Source organism: Bufo bufo, chromosome 2 (assembly GCF_905171765.1).
Source record: "Bufo bufo chromosome 2, aBufBuf1.1, whole genome shotgun sequence".
Lineage (NCBI taxonomy): Eukaryota > Metazoa > Chordata > Amphibia > Anura > Bufonidae > Bufo > Bufo bufo.
The window spans coordinates 290,862,556-290,886,031 of NC_053390.1; the positions used below are offsets into that span (position 1 = coordinate 290,862,556).

A 23,476-nucleotide genomic window follows, 5' to 3' on the forward strand; every position below is an offset into this window, starting at 1 on the left:
AAGAGGGTGAAATCCCCTCAGGTGTGTAAGCAAAAATGGAGGGATATCGCCGACAGTCAGTCGTCAGGATCAGGTGCGCGTCTAGAGGCCCTCCTTTGTTTAGGTGAGGTTGTCTGCCATCTTTCTCTCTGTGGAACAGTGACGGGTTGCCTGGGACTTGGCCAATCAGGTAGCTCTAGGCGTGGAAGATCAAAGGCTGCATGGAAGCTAGTGAGGTCATCCAGAGATCTGAATACAGCCAATTTCCCATCTTTAGAAGCAGACAATTGAAATGGATATCCCCATCTGTAGGGTATGTCCTTGGCTTTAAGTGCTGCCAAAAGTGGTTTCAGAGCTTTGCGTAGCTGTAAGGTACGCCTGGCCAGGTCCTGCAGTATGATGACTTCTTTATGAGCATGCATAGTCTTCCCAGCATTTCTGGCCGCTTTAAGAATAGCCTCTTTATCTTTATAAAAGTGTATACGGCAGATAACATCCCTGGGGCGATTAGGATCACTCAATTTAGGACCTAGGGCTCTATGAATGCGATCAATTTAAAGAGATTGTCCCGGATCCCTGGTCATCAGTGTATTGAAAAAGGAAATAGCCCACTTTTCCAGATCTTGTGGCAAGATGTCCTCAGGGAGACCTCTAATGCGCAGGTTGTTCCTCCTATTTCTATTTTCAATATCGTCCAAATGAGTGAGGATGCCCTGAATCTGGACAGAGTGCTCTTGGATAGCTTGTTGGTGAGAGTCCAGGACCACTAACATTTGGTCTTGCATTGTTTCAGCCTCTTCCACCCTCTGACCCACTTGTTTAAGATCATGCTGCAAGGCCTCAATGTCCCATTTAAGAGAGGTTTCCAGCCTTGTGAATAAGGCATCTATTTCATGCCTGGTGGGGAGGGATTTGAGGTGAACCTTCCAGTCCCAGTCCTCATCGTCGCCCAGTGGGGTCATGGAGTCTCCCGATCCGGATATCGTGGCTTGGGAGCAGAGGTTTCTGGGAGAATGGCCCTGAGGTGCTGCGGAGGTCGTCCCTGCAAACGAGGGAGACGAGGCTGCTGACGAGCCGGAGCTAGCTGCTGCAGCATAGGAAGCCGGAGAGCCGGTATGTGTACCTCTTATCTGCTGCGGTGAGGCTGGGGCTCGTGGGTCCGGTTCCTTGTGGCGCGCAGGGGATGCCGCTCTGCGCTGCCTTGACGCCATCTTGGGAGAATCGTCTCCCTCCTGGTGAGCGTCCGCCTGGCTTGAGGAGGCGAAGAAGCGGGAAATCGCACCCGTTTTGCGGTGGATCGGAGCAGGAGTCGATGAGGGTCTCCTCCTGCGTCCTTTCATCTAGTCAGTGGGGTCGGGGATGTCCTGTATTAGCGGTGGAAGCTGGAGTCTTTCACGAGCCGATGCAAGGCACGTCTTACTCCGCCATTGGCTAGCTCCGCCCCCCTCTGGCTTTTGCTTTAAAGGGACAGTAAAAAATGGTTTTTTTTTTAGTTATGTATGATGCTTTTTGATAATAATTAAATGTAAATGTAGTGGTGCTATAATGTGGACCCCAGGCCTCTCTGATGTCCTGCAGGCTGGGCTGGCGCTGTGGCAGCATACGGTTGGCCAGGCAGCAGAAAGGCTCTGGGGCTGTCATTGTGTGCTCTGGAACTTTTCCCTTCACAGCCCTGCATACCGCAATACTCTCGTATTTTGTAATCTTATTTATATATACTTATTTCGTTTTTTTCAGTAGTATGATTAAGTGGTGAAAATTATTAGTGCTCCCCATTTTTGACTGTGGTATCTTATGTGCCCCCCCCCATATATTGTTCCTAGAGTCGCCACTGCTTAAAACACCTCCCCCATGTACATCTATCAGTGACTGACAGTTATCTCTGCTTACACACTTACACAGGGAATGCTATCAATCACTTATAACACCTCCCCTGTGTACATCTATCAGTAACTGATGACTATCTATGTATACACACTTACACAGAGAATGCTATCAATCACTTATAACCCTCCCGTGTACATCTATGAGTGAGTGACTGCTAGCTCTGTATACACACTTACACAGGGAATGCTATCAATCACTGATAACACCTCCCCATGTACATCTATCAGTGACTGACAGCTATCTCTGTATACACACTTACACAGAGAACGTTATCAATCACTGATAACACCTCCCCCATGTACATCGATCAGTGACTGACAGTTATCTCTGTATACACACTTACACAAAGAATGCTATCAATGACTGAAAACACCACCCTGTGTACATCAGTGACTGACAGCTATCTATGTATACACACTTACACAGAGAATGCTATTAATCACTGATACCACCTCCCCGTGTACAAATATCAGTGATTGACAGATATCTCTGCATACACACTTAAGGGCACTTTACGTGTGCTAAGAATTGAAAAGATTATCACTAACAAGCGTTCATAGTAACGCTCGTTAGCAATGATCTGGTGGTGTAAATGTACCACTGATTACCCGATGAACGCTTCCTTCCCGACAATCTTCTTGTGCATGATCTCGTGTAAAGGGACCTTTACAAAGGGAATGCTATCAATCACTCATAACACCACCCATGTGAACAATGAAATCAGAATAAGCAAACATATAAAATAATAAATTGCACGTCTTAGTGAATCTTTTCCCATAAAACTATATCAATGTGCTCAGCTCCTCCACTGCATTTTGTAGTGACTGGTCTTCTTTAAATGATAAACAAGTCAGGCAACCTGCAGCTTTCATTGGTGGGAGTATAGAAACTTACTGCATACTGGTTATACAGGGCAGTCATATGGAAATGTATGGTATATCCACAAGATATGTCATAAATGTAAGAAAGGTGGAAGTCCCACCTCTGAGACCCACACTTATCTCCAGATTGTGCATGATTTCTCAGCTACAGAATTAGTGATTTGTTGATTGTATTAAAACATAACTTTTACTAAAGAATTTAAGAAAAAATAGGCCCAAAATACATTATATAGTCAGAGTGGCGGTATAACAGGTCATTGTGCACGGCGGTACCCAAACATTCAATTAAAGGGGGTACTCGGCGGCACCCAAAAAGAACCTGTACTCCTACCGCTCTGTTGTCTGCGTCCAGGGTGCAGATTGCGTCCAGATGATACCAAGGTGATGGGCTCCAATGACAGACGCTCGGCTGCTTAAGGGACGGCGGGGTTCAGCTTAGGCCCTAATTTGGCCCTGTATGGTGGTCTATGGCTTGACCTGATACTTGTAAGGGATAGCAGCCTAACCACAGGGCACTCGTCCTTATAAGGGCGACCCCGTCCGGAACCTTGCCCTGTAACCTGGCCCTATTCTAGTCCCGCTCCCTACATGCACGTTTCAACAAAAATCATCATCAGGGGAGATATATAGCTAGGACTCTAATTACTATTGGATGGAGTGCTAGATAATGCTCCACTTCCTTAATTCAGGCATCCTCAGATAAGCCACGGGCAATAGATCGCACCCGCGCTCCGTTTCGCGCCAGTATTTAAATGCCAGATATGGCTGTCACCTGTCCGGCGTGCCACGTCATCAGTTCGATGCGTATGACGAGGCTGAGACCTATGCGCATGCACACCGGCTAGGTGCTCGCACGCGCACAATCCCAGCTGCTCGGCGCATGCGCTATGGTCCTCCCCGCTCGGCAGTGATCACGTGGGACGCCGCTCGAACTAGATGACGTGAGCGCGTCCTGACGTCCTGTATTAACAGGGCGATCAGCTGACATTGGTTACCAAGAGACCGAGCGCGTCCCTAGCAACCAGTCGCTGGATGGTCTAGTGATATAGACCGTACCAAGAAAAAGGCATTTATAGCTTTTTAATCAATAAATAATGAAAAAAGGATTAAAGATCTGGGGTTCAGAGCTCAGATCCTGCGGAGGACCGAGCCAAAGTTGGGGCACAGTAACACTTCTAAATATTAGTTATACTTGCACAGTATATTGTCCATTCCTCAAGGTAGGCTATTCGCATATATGCACGTCCGTCGTCTACTATGAGAAATTATATATAGGATAATAATGCGTGCTTATGATTCCATTGTTAATATTGCCTCAATATTGAGGCATGATCGAAGAAAGCAGTTCAATTTTACATATGGGGTTGGGAGGATGACCTAGAAGCAAGTCAGTGACAAAATGGTCGATCAATGACACTTGCTTAAGGATGCATTGTTCAAAAATGCCTCAATTTTGAGGCATAGTTCGGCATGTTGTTCAATTTAGTAGGCTTGACTGGGGCTTATTAAATGAAGCAACTGAAGTTGAGTTGCTCGTTCAAGCTGGTAGGTGATACTGTATGCAGCCTAAAGATCCATCGGGTCTCGTGCTGCAAAAGTATGCGATCCCAATCGCCTCCTCTTGTTGGTTGTTTAACCAGTTCAATCCCTATGGCACTCAGGCATTTGGAATTCCCATTGTGGACTTCGTGTATGTGCCTGGAGACTGCTGTGTCTCTCTTGTTCGCTATGTCTCCCAGGTGTTCCCCTATGCGTCTACGCAGCTCCCTTTTAGTTTTTCCTATGTACTCCATTTTGCATGTACATGTTAGCTTGTAAATTACGCCACTGCTGCGGCAATTAATGAAGTCACGGATTTCAAATGAGCATTGTAGATTTGTGCTTTCAAAAGTCCTACAGGGTCTGAGGGTGCCACATGCCACACAGCCACTGCCACACCTAAAGCAACCTAATGGCCTACGATCTAATCCAGTGACTGACAGCTATTGGATTGCAGTTTAGCCTGGCCACAAACTCAGTAAATGCCTCCTTGGAATTATTCCAGATGATGAAGATGTCGTCGATGTACCGGGCCCATATTAAAATGTCCCCGGTACTCGACAACCCCTCATCACTGAATACAGTGGTAGATTCCCACCAGCCCAGGAACAGGTTGGCATAAGATGGCGCACAGGAACAACCCATTGCTGTGCCCCTGAGCTGGTGGGAAATCTTCCCACTGTAAAGAAAGAAATTATGGGTAAGGAGAAACCGCAGCAGTTTGAGAACAAAATTATTATGTTGGATATACTGCTGTCCCCTCATACCCAAAAAATATTGTACTGCCTCAAGGCCTGCTTCATGGGGGATTGATGAGTACAAGGCCTCAACATAAATACTGGCCAACCAGGTGTCTGCGTCTACAGTGATACCATCAAGCCTTTTTAGGAGATCTGTTGTATCCCTTGTGTAGGAAGGGAGCGAGCTGACAAATGGCATGAGGATCTTATCGATGTATATCCCCAGGTTCTGACATACACTTCCTATTCCGGATACTATAGGTCTACCTTTTAATGGCTCGGTCCCTTTGTGTATCTTCGGTAGGCTGTAGAATGTTGCTATGGTAGGGAACCTAGGGAATAGAAATTCATATTCAACATCGAGAAACCGACGTCAAACTGAATTACAGAGCCGTCTGAAAAATCTCTCGATTTAACAAATGCTGCATGAATACAGGCATATTCGGAGAGAGGAAATAGTTCAAAGTCTGGAAGAAAAACTTCGGTCGATTATAAGGTAATCAACTCTTACTTGCAAGTAACTTTGTACCGGGACGCCGCTACCTACTCTGCTCCGGCGAGACGCCGCTGTAATCAAGTGTGGGACATAAGGTCTTGGTCTCAATATATCGATACCCAGGTATACATACAAATATTGGATCCAACAATCCATTGACTGTGATATTTAGGATCATCGATTAATTTATATCCTATACCAACAAAGATTTTTATCCTATGCTATCGAATATATTTTTTCCTATGTCATCGAATACACAGTCGATTTTTTTGAACATTGCCATTTACTGTTTATTGTTATAGATTGTATTTATTGAATATTATCAGACAGTATTTTACTACATTTTGTGCCAATTATTAATTTGTTTATTTTACCATTAAATAAAAGCACTAAATTGTTTCAACCACATGGCCACGTTTCTTGAGTGCCCTGTTGCAATTTTAATTATTTATTCTCTTTATTGAGTGAGTGGTCTCAATTTACAGGTGCACCGGTTTGGTGTACTGTCCATTTTTCCTAGTGCGACATCTTATTTATAAATTCATATTCAACATCGCTAATCAGTCGATTGCTCTTTGCTTCTACAAGGATCGTTCTTAATTCGGTCAAGTATGAATCGGTGGGATTGGAGGTTAAGACAGCATAATTATCTTTGTCTTTCAAGATCTGGTTGCACATGATCTCATAATCCGACCGGTTCATAGCCACCACATTGAAACCCTTATCTGAGGGTTTGATAATTAATGTAGGGTCATCCTTTAGTGATTTAATGGCTTCCTGTTCCTCCCTTGTACAGTTAGGAGTCTGATGAGATGGGGGCAATGTTGAAAGGTCCTATAGGACAAGCTGTAGAAAGACGTCCAAGCATGATACGTTCATCATAGGGGGCATCTTTCTACTTTTGTTAGTGAGTGTAGTAAAGGGGCCCTCGCCTTCCGCTCTTAAACTGCCCTCCGCCAGACTGTGCAGCAGTTGAACATCTGGCAGTAAGTCAGGTGGGATTCCCAATTCCCTGCACTTACGTCTATCAATATTCTTGTATAGCTTATGCCAGCGCAGCTTTCGAACAAACAGCTGCACATCTTTCGTCCATGTGAACAGGTCAAAATCACGCGTTGGGACAAATGAGAGGCCTTTACTTAGAACTGTCATTTCGACGTCAAGGTTCCGGACGGGGTCGCCCTTATAAGGACGAGTGCCCTGTGGTTAGGCTGCTATCCCTTACAAGTATCAGGTCAAGCCATAGACCACCATACAGGGCCAAATTAGGGCCTAAGCTGAACCCCGCCATCCCTTAAGCAGCCGAGCGTCTGTCATTGGAGCCCATCACCTTGGTATCATCTGGACGCAATCTGCACCCTGGACGCAGACAACAGAGCGGTAGGAGTACAGGTTCTTTTTGGGTGCCGCCGAGTACCCCTTTTAATTGAATGTTTGGGTGCCGCCGTGCACAACGACCTGTTATACCGCCACTCTGACTATATAATGTATTTATGTATTTTGGGCCTATTTTTCTTAAATTCTTTAGTAAAAGTTATGTTTTAATACAATCAACAAATCACTAATTCTGTAGTTATTGTTATTTGATATTTAGTGAACTTTATCCATAGGACCAAGTCCATTAACCCGTTTGACATGATTTCTCAGCTGCCTCCATAAGTCCCATAGAAATGAATGGATAAAGTTGTATATACGCACAGCCACCTCTCTATCCATGCCGGCTGGATGCTGTGGCTCCATCCTCGGGACAGGTGAGCCAGAGGTATATTGCACAAATGAAGATGAAATATTGATACTGAACATATGTTAAACAATATAAAAACATTACATAGGGCATCCTTACGTACTATATCGGTAATGTGAATGACTATGCATGTTAAACATATGATATTTTAAATTGCTAAACATTCATTTAAGGTTCATATTGATTATATGGCGTCAGTCATCATTTACCATTTGGTTTACAAATTGTTAGGAGTATATGTACCTTCATGGGTTATCTCATTACTGATTGGTTCCAAACACTGTGATCCCTGCTATCTATCTATCTCACGTCTGTAGTAATAATATCCAGAGAATCATACTCTGTTCAGATAATCCTCCTTCTCAATTTCTCTTTAGCTTTGAGTCATTTATAACTTTTAGTAACTATCAGATCTATTGGGATAAAAACAGCAGAAAATCCTGGTTTACTTGGAACCTTTTGGCTAAAATAAAATTCTTGTTCATTTTGAGAAATGGTCTGTCTATACCCACATTGTACCCTCACCTGATCTTTTTCCCAAAGCAGAGACAGCTTGCTGCCTTGGATAGCAGACTTCACAAAATACAGGTCTAGATCATCTATTCTGAAATTTAGGTCCCCAAACCAGAACACCAAGCTGAAATGAAACGCACAGGAAAAATAATGTCGCCTAAAACAAAGACATCTCAGAAGAACACTAAGGGGGTCATTTATCAAACTGGTGTAAAGTAGAACTGGCTTAGTTGCCCATAGCAACCAATCAGATTCCACCTTTCATTTTGGACAGCTCCTTTAAAAAATGAAAAGAGGACTGATTGGTTGCTATGGGCAACTAAGCCAGTTCTACTTTACACCAGTTTGATAAATGACCCCCTAAGTATGACAAACTAGAAGACCAACATAAAACCATTGTGCTCAAGCATATTAGCAGACCGATAAATAACAAATGCAAACAGTATCTGCCATTTTCTAATGTATTCCCTTTATATATATTTCTTCTCATACTTTATAGATAAAGTAATATAACCTGAGTTAAAGAGGACCTTTCACTGGTCCTCACATTACAATATTATTACCTGACAGTGTAGGACTTTATTAGTAGTAGTCAGGGCGCTTTTTCTTTTTCATATTGGCTGCTGCGTTCCCCCGCTGTGCCCCCCGTTCTGTTTTGCCACCCTGTATGCTAATTAGTAGCATCGGTACAGTAAGGAGGAGACGGCCGGGTTTCTCAGTGGCACAATCCCAATCGCAGGGGAGCGTGTCACAACCAGGGAGAAGAAAAAGCTCACCTTCTCCCTGGAAGGAGACGCCTATTGAGAAACCCGGCCTTCTCCTCCTTCCTGTACCGATGCTGCTAATTAGCATACAGGGTGGCAAAACAGAACGGGGGGCACAGCGGGGGGAACGGAGCAGCCAATGTGGAAAAAGAAAAAGCGCCCTGACATCTGCTGATAAAGCCCTACACTGTTAGGTAATAATATTATAATGTTAGGCCAGTAAAAGGTCCTCTTTAACATGAAATACATTAAATAATCATTTTATTTATTAAAGGAAAACATTATCTAATGTTAGGGGCAGATTTATTAAAACTGGTGTAAAGGAAAACTGGCTTAGTTGCGCATAGCAACCAATCAGATTCCAGCTTTAATTTTTCATAGCTCTTTTGGATAATGAAAAGCGAAATCTTATTGGTTGCTATGGGCAGCTAAGCCAGTTTTCCTTTACACCAGTTTTGATAAATCTCCCTCTAAGTATTAAGAAGTAATTGCTCTGTCAATCAAGCAACTAAATTTAATTGATAGTTAATTTAAATTCAAATCAGTGAGGTTGTCTTTCATTAAAGGGGTTTTCTGAGATTTAAATACCGATGACCTATCCTCTGGCACCGACAACCCGGGACCCTCACCGTTCAGCTGTTCGAGAAGGCCGCGGCGCTCGCAGTAGCGATGCAGCCTTCTCACAGCTTTCCCTAGGCCTAGTGACGAAACGTTCATCGGTCACGTGGCCTAGGCGCTGATCAGCCCCATAGAAGTGAATGAGGCTGAGCTGCGATACCACGAACAGCTGCTATACAATGTATGGCACTATGCTTGGTGAACATAGAGAAGACCACAGCGCTCACAGGAGTGCTGGTGCCTTCTCAAACAGCTGATCGGATGTAGGACCCCCCCCCCCCCACCGATCAGATAGTGATGACCTATTCAGAGAATAAGTCATCAGTATTTAAATCTCAGAAAACCCTTTTAAACTTTGTTCAAAGCTTTCCACGGCACTGTGTACATGACTGATATTCCCACTTAGCACCATTATTCTCTGCTACATCTATATTTCATCTCATTTGTTTATTTTCCATTCTTAGCACAATAAAATTTAAAAGGGAACACAATAAACTAAAGTATGGTTCAGGGAAGAAAACAAAACTGGAAAAGCACTTCTCATACGTTCAGAATACTAAAGGTAAAACCCCAGACATTCTGAAGTTTCATAAAACACATCTGACTTTTGGAAAGTTGGAGCACATACTGTAAATGTCATACATCTACCTGCGCAGCTGTGGCGGCCTGTCACTATGTTCATGTGTTTGAATGAATTTGTATAACCCGAGAAACCTATTCTGAGACCTCATTATGTCCACATCACTTCATTTTCATATGCTTGCTGATTTACATTCTCAGGCCATGCTTCACAAAAGATTTGACTGCGATAAACCAGTGAGATGTTAAAGACGAAGAAGTCTAAGGGGTTTTCCAAGATGGTGATGTCGCACAAGAGGATTGTGAAGCTGATCTCTTCCTCACAACCGAGCTATGCAGTAATCCATTGCCTTCAGCTTTATTGATCACTCAGTCAGAGGCAGACTGGGAATTTCAAGTGGAAAAAGTGGTCCTATGTTGTAGGCGGGTCAAACTGACAAAAGACAGGGTCAACACAAGTAGGTGGGGCCAGCAATACCATAGTCTGGCCCCTGCAGAACCAAATACCACAGTGCATCACAAACTTATGCTCCAGCAGCAAAAAAAATCCCTCCCAGAAGCTGCTCCTCTGTGGTGGCCAAAGCCAGCTGCCATGTTCTGCCCTCCTACTCCAGTTGCCTCAGGATGGCAATACAGTTAAATTCAGGAGTCAGAAGGCACCTGCAGCCACCGACCAGGAGCATAAGTCGTTGACACTCCCAGCATTAGTTAATTGGGAGCATCAGCCCATTACTTTTCTGGCTAGTAGCTATGACGAGTACTCAGGTGGCCCCCTGGGTATCGGCTCACAGGAAATGTTCCTGTACGGTCTATGGCCAGTCCGCCCCTGCACTCAGTCTTCTATATTCACAACAAGTAGGTTTGGCTGCATGATGTCCAATTCCCCTCACGGCCATGCAGGCTGCAGTGGGATAATATTAACTAATTACAACCTAATTATTTGCTGATCATTGTTAATTCTGTAGTTTTACAGGTTACTGCGCGGCCATCGATACTTAATAAATAATTTGGTTCTAATAATTTAATATGATCCCTTTGCGCCTTTCATGGTCACAAGGCGGCTGCGTCACAACTGTACTTATGGCTGTACCCTGAGGAGCTATATTAAAATGAGAGTTGTGCCAGCACTAAAAGGGTGTGACTTAATCTTGTTTCCATACCTCTTGGTCCTCCACTTATGGACCCTGCTTGCCTCACAGTCCCAGGCCTTAATAGGCAAGCCGGGCTTGGTTGTATAAATGTCAAACTTTATACTGCAGCACTTTTTCCCACAGTATAAAACTCTATATAATATACTGGTTAAAATAAAGGCTTTGGCTGTTAACATGTCGTGCCTCAGTACCCACTAAAGTAATATAGAAAGTGATTCTAATAGATGATCATTCTCAAACTGTGGCAGAATCCATTCAAAAGCGCAGCACCGGATTTTTTTGGTGCCTCACAGAGATTTTGTTTCAGCACCCATACATGTGCACTAAATTACGGGGAACCCATTGTTAGGTTCATGATGAGGGTAGTATGAAACAGAGGCAGGCTCGCTTATTTCACTGAACTATTGGGGTCATTTATCAAACTGGTGTAAAGTAGAACTGGCTTAGTAGCAACCAATCAGATTCCACCTTTCATTTTTGAGAGCTTCTTTGGAAAATGAAAGGTGGAATCTGATTGGTTACAGTGGGCAACTAAGCCTATTCTACTTTACACCGGTTTGATAAATGACCCCAAGAGTTCAGTGAAATAAGCGAGCCTGCCTCTGTTTCATACTACCCTCATCATGAACCTAACAATGGGTTCCCCGTAATTTAGTTGCCCACTGTAACCAATCAGATTCCACCTTTCATTTTCCAAAGGAGCTCTCAAAAATGAAAGGTGGAATCTGATTGGTTGCTATGAGCAACTACGCCTGTTTGAATTGTAGAAAATGGTCAAAATGTAAGACAGCTCGGAAGCTGCTTTACATTTAGACTCGCGCTGGATGCTCCAAAGTTATGTAGAGTTATCTGTGTTCTCCGTTTATGATCCATTCTTTGGCTTCAAAAACTGCATTAAAAACATGAAAGTGTAAACCCTGCTAAGGAGTTATGCCTAATCATTCAACCTTATTTCAGACCAGAAACTTACTCATGGTCTAGGACACCATTTGCCAGCGGACCCTGAAATTGCTGAAGCTGCAGAATACTCTCAAAATTGTCCACACGCTGGTCAGAGTTTTCCATGTGAGCTGGCAAGTGACAGTTCAGAAAGCAAACCATGTGTCCAAACAGAGAGAACCGAATGCTGACGCCACCTTTGTTTCCCTAAAATAGAAGTGAAGATAAGAGGCAGCAAAAGTTAGGCAACCATACTAAACAATCAAGAGGAAAAAAAATATATGAGTAATACTTCATACACACCACCATATTACTTCTTGTAATGCTGGTTTATTTGGTGTTTTAACAATACCTTGTCTATTGGGGAAAATGCCATGAAGAAACTGCTAGTGGTAGGACACAGTGGGGGAGATTTATCAAAACTGGTGTAAAGTAGAACTGGCTTAGTTTCCCATAGCAACCAATCAGATTCCACCTTTCATTTTTCAGAGCTCCTTTGGAAAATGAAAGGTGGAAACTGATTGGTTTCTAGGGGCAAGATAAAGGTAAAAAAATGCCTGAGCCAAATTATGTGTGTATGCAACCTAAGGATGGTTTCCCACATCCAGAGTGTAGCAGCAAGTAGATCAGATTAAAAAAATATATCAGGTACAGAAATTTTCCACATGTAAATTGCCCCGGATTGAGGATTTTCAAATCCGCAGCATGTCAATTCAGTGTGTGCAATGGTTGATGACCACATGTAGATTATGATAAGGATCAGTGAGTGATACATGGTGCAATTTACACCACACAACACATACATCATTAGAGCTGAAGCTGCATGATGACTTTACTCACCACACACATTGTGCGACCAATGATTGCAGTGCAGCACAACCTACTTCAGGGTGAACAGGGTCGTACCGAAATCCGCAGTACCAGTGATAAGCTGACGAAAAGGGCTACATATTTTTCAGTTGACATGACCCTGCTCACTTTTATTGGCAGCAATGCAGACTGTGCTATACCAGAATCTTTGGTCATGCAAATATGTGATAGCTAAATTTGCTGTGTAGCCTCAGGTATAAGGATCCATATTGTGCCGCACATGAGGCCTAACTGCCTGTAGCGGTATACTAACCCAGTAACCCCCTAAGCCAGTCCTTGTGCAGTCAGTTTGGATATCACGTAGATAGGGCAGGTGGAAATACTTTGCAAACACCAACAAAAGGCAACCTTGCATCCGCACCGAGCTGACCTATGACACAAAGACAGCAAATTAAATGTTTGATAAAAAGAACATGTTACACATGATTAACTATAATGCCTATTTCGAAAGCCTTGTGAAAAATTCACAGACATGCTTGGTAGAATGCACACAGCTCTGCTACACCCTCACACCTTTTCTAATTTCTGAACACATTTTCTAAGATCGGGCAAGTTAAAGGGGTTGTCCAGTCTGGACATTTATGGCATATGGATAGGATATGCCACCTCTGGTACCCACCCTATGTAAAGAACAGGGACCAACCACGAATGAAGAGTGAGCACTCGTGCAGAAGGCTTCATCCACTGTGTAGTGGCTGTGCCAGCGCACTGCAGCTCTGCTCCCATTTAAATGAATTATACTTTTTGGCACAAGTATATTATTCATTGTACTTTACTAGTAATCAGCTTTCCTGACAAATTACAGTAACATATATTACCCACCACCACATATTTTGGACTATAAGACACGCACTAGGTTTAGACAACAGAAAATAAAAAATAAATTCTCTGCTACATGCACACAAGTTTGCTAAATTACACACACACAGTCTGCCAAATGCACATAAACAAGCTCTTCAACATGCTCACAAAAACACAACAATGCTGCATCCACAAACACACACAGATATGCTACAGCCACATGCACACAACAAATACAGACTTGCTACATGCACTCACAGTCCTACAACACACAAACATACATACTGGGTACAATAAAAACTCATTTTTCTGCACTTCCTGACTGGCCCCACCCACCAATGACATCATCAAAGGTCCTTAAAGGGAACCGGTCAGCGGCAAAAGTCATCCCAAACCGCCAGCAGTACCTTCAAGTAGCCAGCAGAGAGTTTCGAATGATGATTTTCTTACTGCATTCTGATGAGGCAGAAGTATGAAAAACGTTCTTTTCTTGCTCGTTATCACTGGAGGACACAGGACCTTGGGTATAGCATACTGCTGCCACTGGGAGGCGACACTAGGCTAGAACTGTTAACTTCTCCCCTGCAGGCTATACCCCCTCCAGCCAGAAGAGAGCATATCAGTTTTTAGCTTAGTGTCTGTAGGAGGCAGACCTTCCTGCCTTATGCAGGGCGGCTTCCTTAGTTGATTCTTTCTTTTTTCTTTTTCCCTTTTAGGTTTGGGAAACAGAGTCGCCCAGCCTCTCTGTTATCCCGGGGAGCAAGGCCGTTGTCGGAGTCCCTCACCGCTTGACCTCCCCACAGAAGCAAAAGGAGGATCCAGGGCAGCCCAGCTCCCCTGCTTCCCGCCAGCCAAGGGGTCACCTAGGTCCGCCAAAGAAAAAGACCCTCCTGCCATACCAGACTCCTTCCACTCCGGTGCCAGCTGCTGAGGAGGTGACCCTGTTGGAAAAGGTGACCTTGCAGGTCCACTTAGGGAGGCTAAAGATGAGGTGAGTACACGGGACTAGGTAAGTATGTTTAACCCTCTTCCCCCTCCCTCTCCCTTTGGCGGCAATTGTTTTTTAAGGGGTCTATAGAGTTAAGAGGCAACGGGCTCCATTTATCGTAGCCCAGGACCTCTGAAGGCAGGCCCTCTCACTCCCCCTCTGTGCCCCTCGGTCAGTCCGGGGGGGGGGGGGGGGGGATCACTGATTCAGAATCCGACATGAATCCGGATCAATCTCCCAAGATTGTGTCTATGGTAGCCAGCAGTACTTGTCGTATACATTACCCATTCCCATAGGCGGAGTAATTGCACTACTACGGGATACAGTACTTGCCTTATACATTGTCCCCTGCCATAGGTGGACTAAGTGCAATAACACTGGTTTCAGTGCCGGACGTATGCATTCCCTCTGCCGTAGGTGGTGGAATTGCATCTCCACTGGGTTCAGTACTTGCCGTATGCAATAGCCCCTTCCATAGGTGGCGCGATGACATTATCACTGGTTACAGTGTGTGCTGTATGCATTACCCCCTTATTTAGGTGGAGTAATTGCACTCCCACTGGGTACAGGACTCGCCATATGCATTAGTTCCCGCTGTAGGCATTAACCCTCCTTCATAGGTGGAGTAATTGCACTACCACTGTCTGCAGTGCTTGCTGTATGCATTACCACCTTCCATAGGCAGAACGGGGTTGCTGTTACGTCTTGCCACCGCCGATAGACGTTTCGTTCCTGGAACGGAACACCCTTTCTATTTCTTCTTCCTCCTTGACCTGAATGGTTGCCGACCTCCCCCTTCCATCTACCTGACCAGTAGCCATGCGTGGTAATGGTCTGAAATCCCATCACTATTTGACCAGTGTTTGTCAGGTACGGTTGGGGTGTTGGACGTCGTCACCGCACTCCATCCGGCAGGAGTATTTCTCTCATCTTGGTCCGGTTAATTTTTCCCCGTTAGGCAGCGTTGCCACACTGTCAATATATGGTCGCTGACAAGGCTTCCCACCGCCGGTGATTCTCAGATCGGCTTTGCTTCTACTTATCTCCCAGGTACTAGTTCTTTGGCCTGCGTTTGGGCATGCCTGATTCAGGAGTTTTTCTCTGTGGTTTATCAACCAGCTTCTCTCGCTAGAAGTCTCACCACAAGCCTCTATGCCTCTGGGGCATCGGTCTACCAATTTACCACTTCCTAGGGAGCGTTTGCCACTTCCTGTGGGTTTGGTGGACCAAGAAAGTCCAAGAAAAACGGACAGAGTAACAGGCGCAAATCCACAACCAATGGTAAATAACAAATTGGTTTATTCAGGACCAATTTGTTATTTACCATTGGTTGTGGATTTGCGCCTGTTACTCTGTCCGTTTTTCTTGGACTTTCTTGGTCCACCAAACCCACAATTCCTTCCCCAATAGCTGAGCATATGTGATTATAGCTACCATAGGAAATAGGGGGATAGGGTCGATGAATGCAGCTTCCAAGATGATTCTCCCCAGCAAATGGAATATTCCCCAACCATGAGCCTAGACTTCATGAAGGGTGTAACAGGAACACTTTTTATTGATAACACACTGGCTTTTATGAGAAATCCTCCTGCAAGAGGATCTCCCACAGTAAACAAAGGACAATAACCAATTAACATACAGAGTTACAGTAACACTCTCTGCCTGGGAGCTATTGAAATAAGTTAAAGCGGTTGTCCGGGTTCAGAGCTGAACCCGGACATACCCTTTTTTTCACCCAGACAGCCCCCCTGAGGCTAGCATCGGAGCATCTCATGCTCCGATGCGCTCCCGTGCCCTGCGCTAAATCGCGCAGGGCACTGGCTTTTTGTTTTCAATAACACACTGCCGGGCGGTAACTTTCGCCTGGCAGTGTGTTCGGTGACGTCACCGGCTCTGAGGGGCGGGCTTTAGCTCTTCCCTAGCCCATCAGTGCCGGTGACGTCACCGGGGTTCCTGTCAGCCCCATGGAGAGCCCCGGTACGTCACTGGAACTCCTAAAAATGCCTTTGCCCTGCGCAATTTAGCGCAGGGCAAAGGAGAGCATCGGAGCATGTCGGGGGAACTGCCGGGGTGAAAACGGAGGGATGTCCGGGTTCAGCTCTGAACCCGGACAACCCCTTTAAGGGATAAACCAATTATCTCCAGGCAGAGAGCACACAATTCTCCCAAACGTTGGAACATCCTTTTCCCCACAAGGTATCCCCACAATTTACATATCCCCTGATAGCCCCGATCTGGGGGACCAACATATCCACATTTCACCCAGATCGGTTCAGGGGTTCTTAAAAAACATAGAAGTCACAAATTATCGACCACACACGAGGCTCCTGCCCAAAACAGTTCCATGAATTCCGCGTGTGCGGTCGATTAATTCACAAAAAGGTAAAACCCGAATAAAGTCTATTTTCTTCACAATACTCCCCCTTAGTTCCATGGGTCGGCATACCCGCCTAGACCCTGCCGGGTTAGCTAGGGGATGTCCGGGTACCAAAATTATACTTCCAAGTCGGTTTGGCGGGAAAGCCGATCCGCATTGCCGTTCTGTTTGCCCAGGCGGTATTGTAGTGTAAAATTGTAGGGCTGCAACGCTAGACTCCAGTGCAGCAACCGGGGATTGTCTCCAGAGACTCGGTTGAGCCAAATGAGGGGGTTGTGGTCAGTGAGTAGGGTAAAGGCACGGCCATAAAGGTACGGTTGAAGTTTCTTAAAGGCCCATACAAGAGCCAGGCATTCTTTTTCAACGGTGGCATAGCTGACCTCCCGAGGTAATAACTTACGGCTGAGGTATGCCACCGGGTGCTCCAAGCCATCGCCCCCCCACTTGGCTCAGCACGGCTCCCAGCCCAAACATGGAGGCATCTGTATGAACGAGAAAGGTTTTGTTAGGGTCTGGGGCCGCCAAAACTGGAGCTTCGCTCAAAGCAGTCTTAAGTCTCTGGAACGCCGTTGCACTGTCATGCCCCACTCTGACAATCTGCAGAGGGCGGCCAGGATTGCAGCACGAGTTTAGTGTTTGTTTTGGAGTCGTGCTGGATCCACCCCTCATCAGGTGCACTGGGTGGAGTCATTAGTTTAAATAGCTCCTCTGCCCAGTGCCCTGAGCGGATTATATTCATCATTGTGATCTTGGAAGCTAGGAAGGAAGGTTGGCTGTCTGCTCCAGCTCAGGAAGATAAGTGTTGTTTCTAGTTGGTTGTTTTGTGTCATCTTTCCCATCCAGGTTCTGTGCGAGCAGGCTGCTCCTATTTCCCACTTCACCATCTCAGGGAATTCAGGGTTTTGTCAGCCCAGGCACGGGGACATCTCAGATCTACCTTCAAGATCTGTAGATGGGCTGAGCAGTGCAGAGAAAGAGGTCAGGGATTAGCTAGGAGGTGACCCTTCCCCTGTCTCTCGCCCAGAGCCTGGTTGGTTCGTTATCTGTCATACTGAGTGCACGCCCACCGTGACATTATAATCCGCCATACTGTGACTGCCATCACTCAGCGCTTTTGTGATGGCGTCAATTGATGCACTGGTTGACCGCATGCAGGGTTTATCCCTAGAGGTTGCGGATCTGCGTGGTACGGTCACACAGTGTCAGAGGTTTCTGGCATCAGGTACAGGTCAAATTGGTGGGGAGCTTAAAGTCGCTCTTCCCGACAGATTTACAGGGAGGTTGTTTGTTCCTGAGGGCCTACGATACAAGGTGTTCAAGGAACATCACGATACTGTTCTCGCTGGACATCCTGTTGGTAAGTCCACCTGTGATCTGGTGTCCTGGAGGTTCTGGTGCCCAGGGTTGCATAAGAGTATTGAGAATTACGTGAAAGCTTGTGAAACCTGCGCTCGGTCAAAGGTTGCTCATACTCGACCGCCTGGTTCACTTCTTCCATTGTCTATTCCATCTCGTCCTTGGACGCATTTGTCTATGGACTTTATTACGGATCTGCCGAGTTCCTCCGGGAAAACAGTGATTTTGGTGGTGGTTGACTGTTTCAGTAAGATGGCTCACTTTATACCACTAACTAGTCTGCCTAACGCTAAGACTCTTGCGCAGATTTTTGTGGATAATATTGTGAAATTGCATGGTATTCCCTCGGACGTGGTCTCTGATAGGGGCACACAGTTTGTCTCCAGGTTTTGGAGGGCGTTCTGCTCTCGGCTTGGCATTCAACTTTCATTCTCTTCGGCTTTTCATCCGCAGTCGAATGGTCAGACGGAGCGTACTAATCAAAACCTAGAGACCTACTTGAGGTGCTTTGTGGCTGAGAATCAGGAGGACTGATCCTCATTCTTGTCTTTAGCAGAATTTGCGTTGAATAACCGTAGACAGGAGTCCACGGGTAAGTCGCCATTTTTTGGCGCATATGGTTTCTATCCCCAGTTTGGTACCTTCTCTGGGTCTGGTTCCTCTGGGATGCCAGAGGAGGAGAGATTCTCTTCTGCCTTATCCTCTATCTGGCGGAGGATTCAAGGGAATTTGGAGAGGATGGGTGAGAGGTATAAACGAATGGCTGACAAGAGACGTATGACTGGTCCGGACCTGTGTGTGGGTGATCTGGTGTGGTTGTCCACTAAAAATATCAAATTGAGAGTCCCATCTTGGAAACTGGGTCCAAGATTTATTGGTCCGTATAAAATTTTGGCGGTGATCAATCCTGTGGCGTTTCGGCTGGATCTTCCGCAGACTTGGAGGATCCATGATGTGTTCCACAGGTCTTTACTAAAAAAATATGTGAGACCGGTGGAACCATCGCCATTGCCTCCTCCGCCTGTTCTAGTCGAGGGAAACTTGGAGTTTGAGATCTCCAGGATTCTCGACTCGAGAGTTCTTCGGGGTTCCCTTCAGTACCTGGTGCACTGGAGGGGATACGGTCCTGAGGAGAGGATGTGGGTTCCGGCGTCGGATGTCAACGCCAGCCGACTGGTGAGGGCTTTTCATAGGTCTCATCCGGATAAGGTTGGTCCAGGGTGTCCGGAGGTCACCCGTAGAAGGGGGGGTACTGTCATGCCCCACTCTGACGATGTGCGGAGGTCGGCCAGGATTGCAGCACGAGTTTAGTCTTTGTTTTGGAGTCGTGCTGGATCCGCCCCTCATCAGGTGCACTGGGTGGAGTCATTAGTTTAAATAGCTCCTCTGCCCAGTGCCCTGAGCGGATTATATTTATCATTGTGATCTTGGAAGCTAGGAAGGAAGGTTGGATGTCTGCTCCAGCTCAGGAAGATAAGTGTTGTTTCTAGTTGGTTGTTTTGTGTCATCTTTCCCATCCAGGTTCTGTGCGAGCAGGCTGCTCCTAGTTCCCACTTCACCATCTCAGGGAATTCAGGGTTTTGTCAGCCCAGGCACAGGAACATCTCAGATCTACCTTCAAGATCTGTAGATGGGCTGAGCAGTGCAGAGAAAGAGGTCAGGGATTAGCTAGGAGGTGACCCTTTCCCTGTCTCTCGCCCAGAGCCTGGTTGGTTCGTTATCTGTCATACTGAGTGCACGCCCGCCGTGACATGAACACTCCGGGAACCAGGCTACCTGCTTGGGTAGGGACTTTTTGGTCAGGTCGGTTGGGGTTTTTGCTAGGGTGCTATACTCAGGGACGAACTTTCTATAATACCCTGCGGTGCCTAGGAACGCCAATACCTGCGTCATGGTGCGGGGCTGGGGCCAATTGGCTATGGCCTCTACTTTCGCGGGTTCGGGGCGCTGTTTCCCAGACCCTACTCTATGCCCCAGGTATTGGACCACATGGCATTTCTCGGGTTTCAGGGTGAGACCGGCTTCTTGTAACCTCCCAAATACTGTAGCCAAGTGCGTCAGGTGCGCCTCCCATGTGCCGCTATAGATGGCAATATCATCTAGGTAGGCACATGCGAAGTCCTGCACTCCCTCCAGAAGTCGGTCCGCCATTCGTTGAAATGTAGCCGGGGAATTCTTCATCCCAAAAGGCATAACCCGAAATTGGTATAGCCCGAATGGGGTGACGAATGCTGACTTAGGTATGGAGGCCGAGTCTAGCGGAATTTGCCAATACCCTTTGCACAGGTCCAGGGTAGTTAGGAAGTGCCCGCTGGCCATGCGATCGAGCAATTTGTCTCTCTGTGGCATGGGGTATGCGTCAGTGATCGTCCGGTCGTTCAGTTTTCGGTAATCAATACAGAAACGAGTCGTACCGTCTCGCTTCGGTACTAGAACCACCGGGGACGCCCAGGGACTTTGGGAAGCCTCAATAACCCCTAACTCCAACATTTCTTGGATTTCTTTCCACATGCTGGTCCGTACGGCTGCCAGGATACGGTACGGTTGTTGCCGTAATGGGGTCTCCCCCTGCATCTCCACCCGGTGTACTGTGGCGGAGGTGTACCCGGGTAGGACCGAGAACAGCCCACTGTACTCCCGCAGCAGTTGTTTTGCATCTGCCTGCTGTGTGGGATCTAGTTTCTCCCCCAACCCGACCTGCTCTAGGGTACCTTGGTTAGCTGCCAGTAGGTTGGGTAAGGGAAGTCCCTCACTATCATCAGTGGACGGGGCACAGATAGCGGCCACGTCCTCGGAGCGCTCAAAGTACGGTTTCAACATGTTCACATGAAAGGCTCGTCTGATCCTTTCATCCGAACATTTGGCCACAATATAGGTGGTGTCGCTAATTCGTTCCACCACTTTAAATAGTCCCTGCCATGCTGCCTGTAGCTTGTCCTTTTTGGATGGTCTGAGGGCTAATACCTTTTGCCCTACTTCCAGGTTCCTATCTCGTGCTCCCCGGTCATACCATTGTTTCTGTCGTTTCTGGGCCGCCCGCAGGTTCTCCCGAACTGATTCGGTCAGTGCCCGCTGGCGGTCCCGGAACTCCAGCACGTATGGTAACACTGGGATCCCTTCCTCTCCTGTGTTGCCCTCCCAGTGCTCCCGTATGAGGTCCAGGGATCCCCTGACATTTCTCCCGTATAGGAGTTCGAAGGGGGAGAACCCGGTCGACGCCTGGGGCACTTCCCGGTAGACAAACAGGAGATGGGGTAGAAATTTCTCCCATTGACCGTAGGACTCTGGGAACGCTGTGAGCATCTGCTTAAGCGTGCCGTTGAATCGTTCACAGAGGCCGTTGGTCTGGGGGTGGTAGGGGGAGCTAAAAAACGGTTTCACCCCGCAGCTCTGCCATAACTGTTGAGTGACAGTTGCCGTGAACTGTGTTCCCTGATCGGAGAGTATTTCCCGGGGGAATCCTACTCGGGAAAAGATCCTGACTAGAGCCTCTGCTACCGTCTCCGCCTCAATGTTGGAGAGCGCCACAGCCTCTCAGGGTACCTGGTGGCGTAGTCCACCACCGTGAGGATGTAGCGCTTTCCGGAGAAGCTGGGTTTGTTGAGGGGCCCTATCAGGTCTACTGCCACTCTGTAGAATGGTCCCCCCGTTTCCCTATCCTTTGACATGTGTCACATGTCCTGCAGTATGTCTGCAAGTCTTTTGATATCCCTGGCCAGAAGAACATCTGGGTAAGGCGGTCCTTAGTTTTCTTGATACCCAGATGTCTGGCTAGCGGGATATCATGGCTGAGCTTTAGAAGCTCTGCTCTGTATTTGCGGGGTACGACTAGCTGCCTTTTTATAACTTGTGCTGCCCCACTTCCCACTCCCCCTGTGACCCTATATAGCAGTCCCTTGTCCCAGTGGAAGTTCTCTTGGGCATTACCTTCCTTAGGGGTACCTACGGCCTTCCTGTAACCTGCTAAGGTGGGGTCTGACTGCTGGGCTTGGCCAAAGTCTTGGGGAGTGCCCCAGAAGGGAATAGGGTTAGGGCATCCTACGGGGATTTCGGGTTCCTACCTGTGGTTCCTCGGAGTGTGTCTGTCCAGCTCGGCGGGCTTGCGCCCTGGTAGTCACAGGGCAGGTACCAGCGGGATCTGGGGTAAGCAGCTGTGAAGTTAGGCACCCCAAATCGTTCCCCAACAATACTTCCGCAGGTAGGCCAGACATAATGCCTACTTCCATCTGCTTGGCTCCGATGCCCCAATTTAACTGCACTCGGGCTGTGGGTAGTTTGTGGATGGCACCTCCTGCCACTCTTACTGCAACAGTCCTGTTGGTGCGCGCTTTTGCAGATACGGTGTGAGGCTGCACCAGAGTAAGGGTGGCCCCAGAGTCTCGTAGTGCCTCAGCCTCCTTTCTATCTACGGTGACCCATTGTCTGTGGTGCACCCGGTTGTCCCCCTTGGCTTGGGCTAGGTCAACCTCATGTAGTACGGCCCATTGCTCAGATTCAGGGCTGTGGTCTTCCAGCGGCTCATGTTGATAGTGATGAGCGGCTGCCCTCGGTGGCGGTGGTGATGGCCGCTCCCAATTGCCTCTGCTCCGCTGAGGGCAATGTATTTTGTAGTGCCCTGGTTGATTGCATTGGTGACATACCAATGGCAGTCTCCGGTTAAAATTAGGCTGTGTCGTGGATGGTACCGCGTTCGGTCGGTGGTGGGTCACAGGACCTGGCGTTGGAGCGCTGGACCTTACCAGAGGGCGTTTCCCACTAGCCTCTCCTTTTCTTCCCTCGTGATGCTCGTCTGCCAGCTTGGCCGCTTCCTCAATTGTGGCCGGCTTCCTGTCTCTGACCCAGTCCCTGGTGTCTGCAGGTGTGTGGTAAAAAAATTGTTCTAGCAAGAGGAGTTGTAGCACCTCCTCTAGCGTCGTGGCCTGGCAGCCTTGTATCCAGTTTTGGGCTGCCCGATACATCCTAAAAACCCATTCGGTGTAGGAGTCTCGGCCCCCTTTCCGTAATGCCTGAAACTTTTTCCTGTAAGTCTCTGGGGTCACGGCATACCTGGCTAGCAGAATGTCCTTTACCCTGGCGTAGTCGTGTTGGCTGTATCAGGAACTGCTCGGTGCGCCTCTGCAGCTCGGCCCGCGAGTTTGCTGCTTAGAATCGCGGCCCATTGTTCTGATTCCAGACTCTCCAAAGCGCATTGACGCTCGAAATCTTGTAGATATGCGTCAATTTCCATTTCTCCATCTGAAATTTTTTTAAAAGC

At 47.0% G+C, this 23,476-nt stretch overlaps 1 protein-coding gene across 1 annotated transcript in view; it reads right to left on the bottom strand.

The window, feature by feature from the left end:
- INPP5J (inositol polyphosphate-5-phosphatase J) overlaps positions 1-23,476 on the bottom strand; it is an 85,078-nt gene that overhangs the window by 22,405 nt on the left and 39,197 nt on the right. The window contains exons 5-7 of the mRNA XM_040416720.1: positions 12,954-13,070; positions 11,862-12,037; positions 7,792-7,903 (exon numbers count right to left, since the gene is read on the bottom strand). Coding sequence (XP_040272654.1) covers positions 7,792-7,903; positions 11,862-12,037; positions 12,954-13,070 — 405 coding nt within the window. The remainder of the gene's footprint in view (positions 1-7,791; positions 7,904-11,861; positions 12,038-12,953; positions 13,071-23,476) is intronic.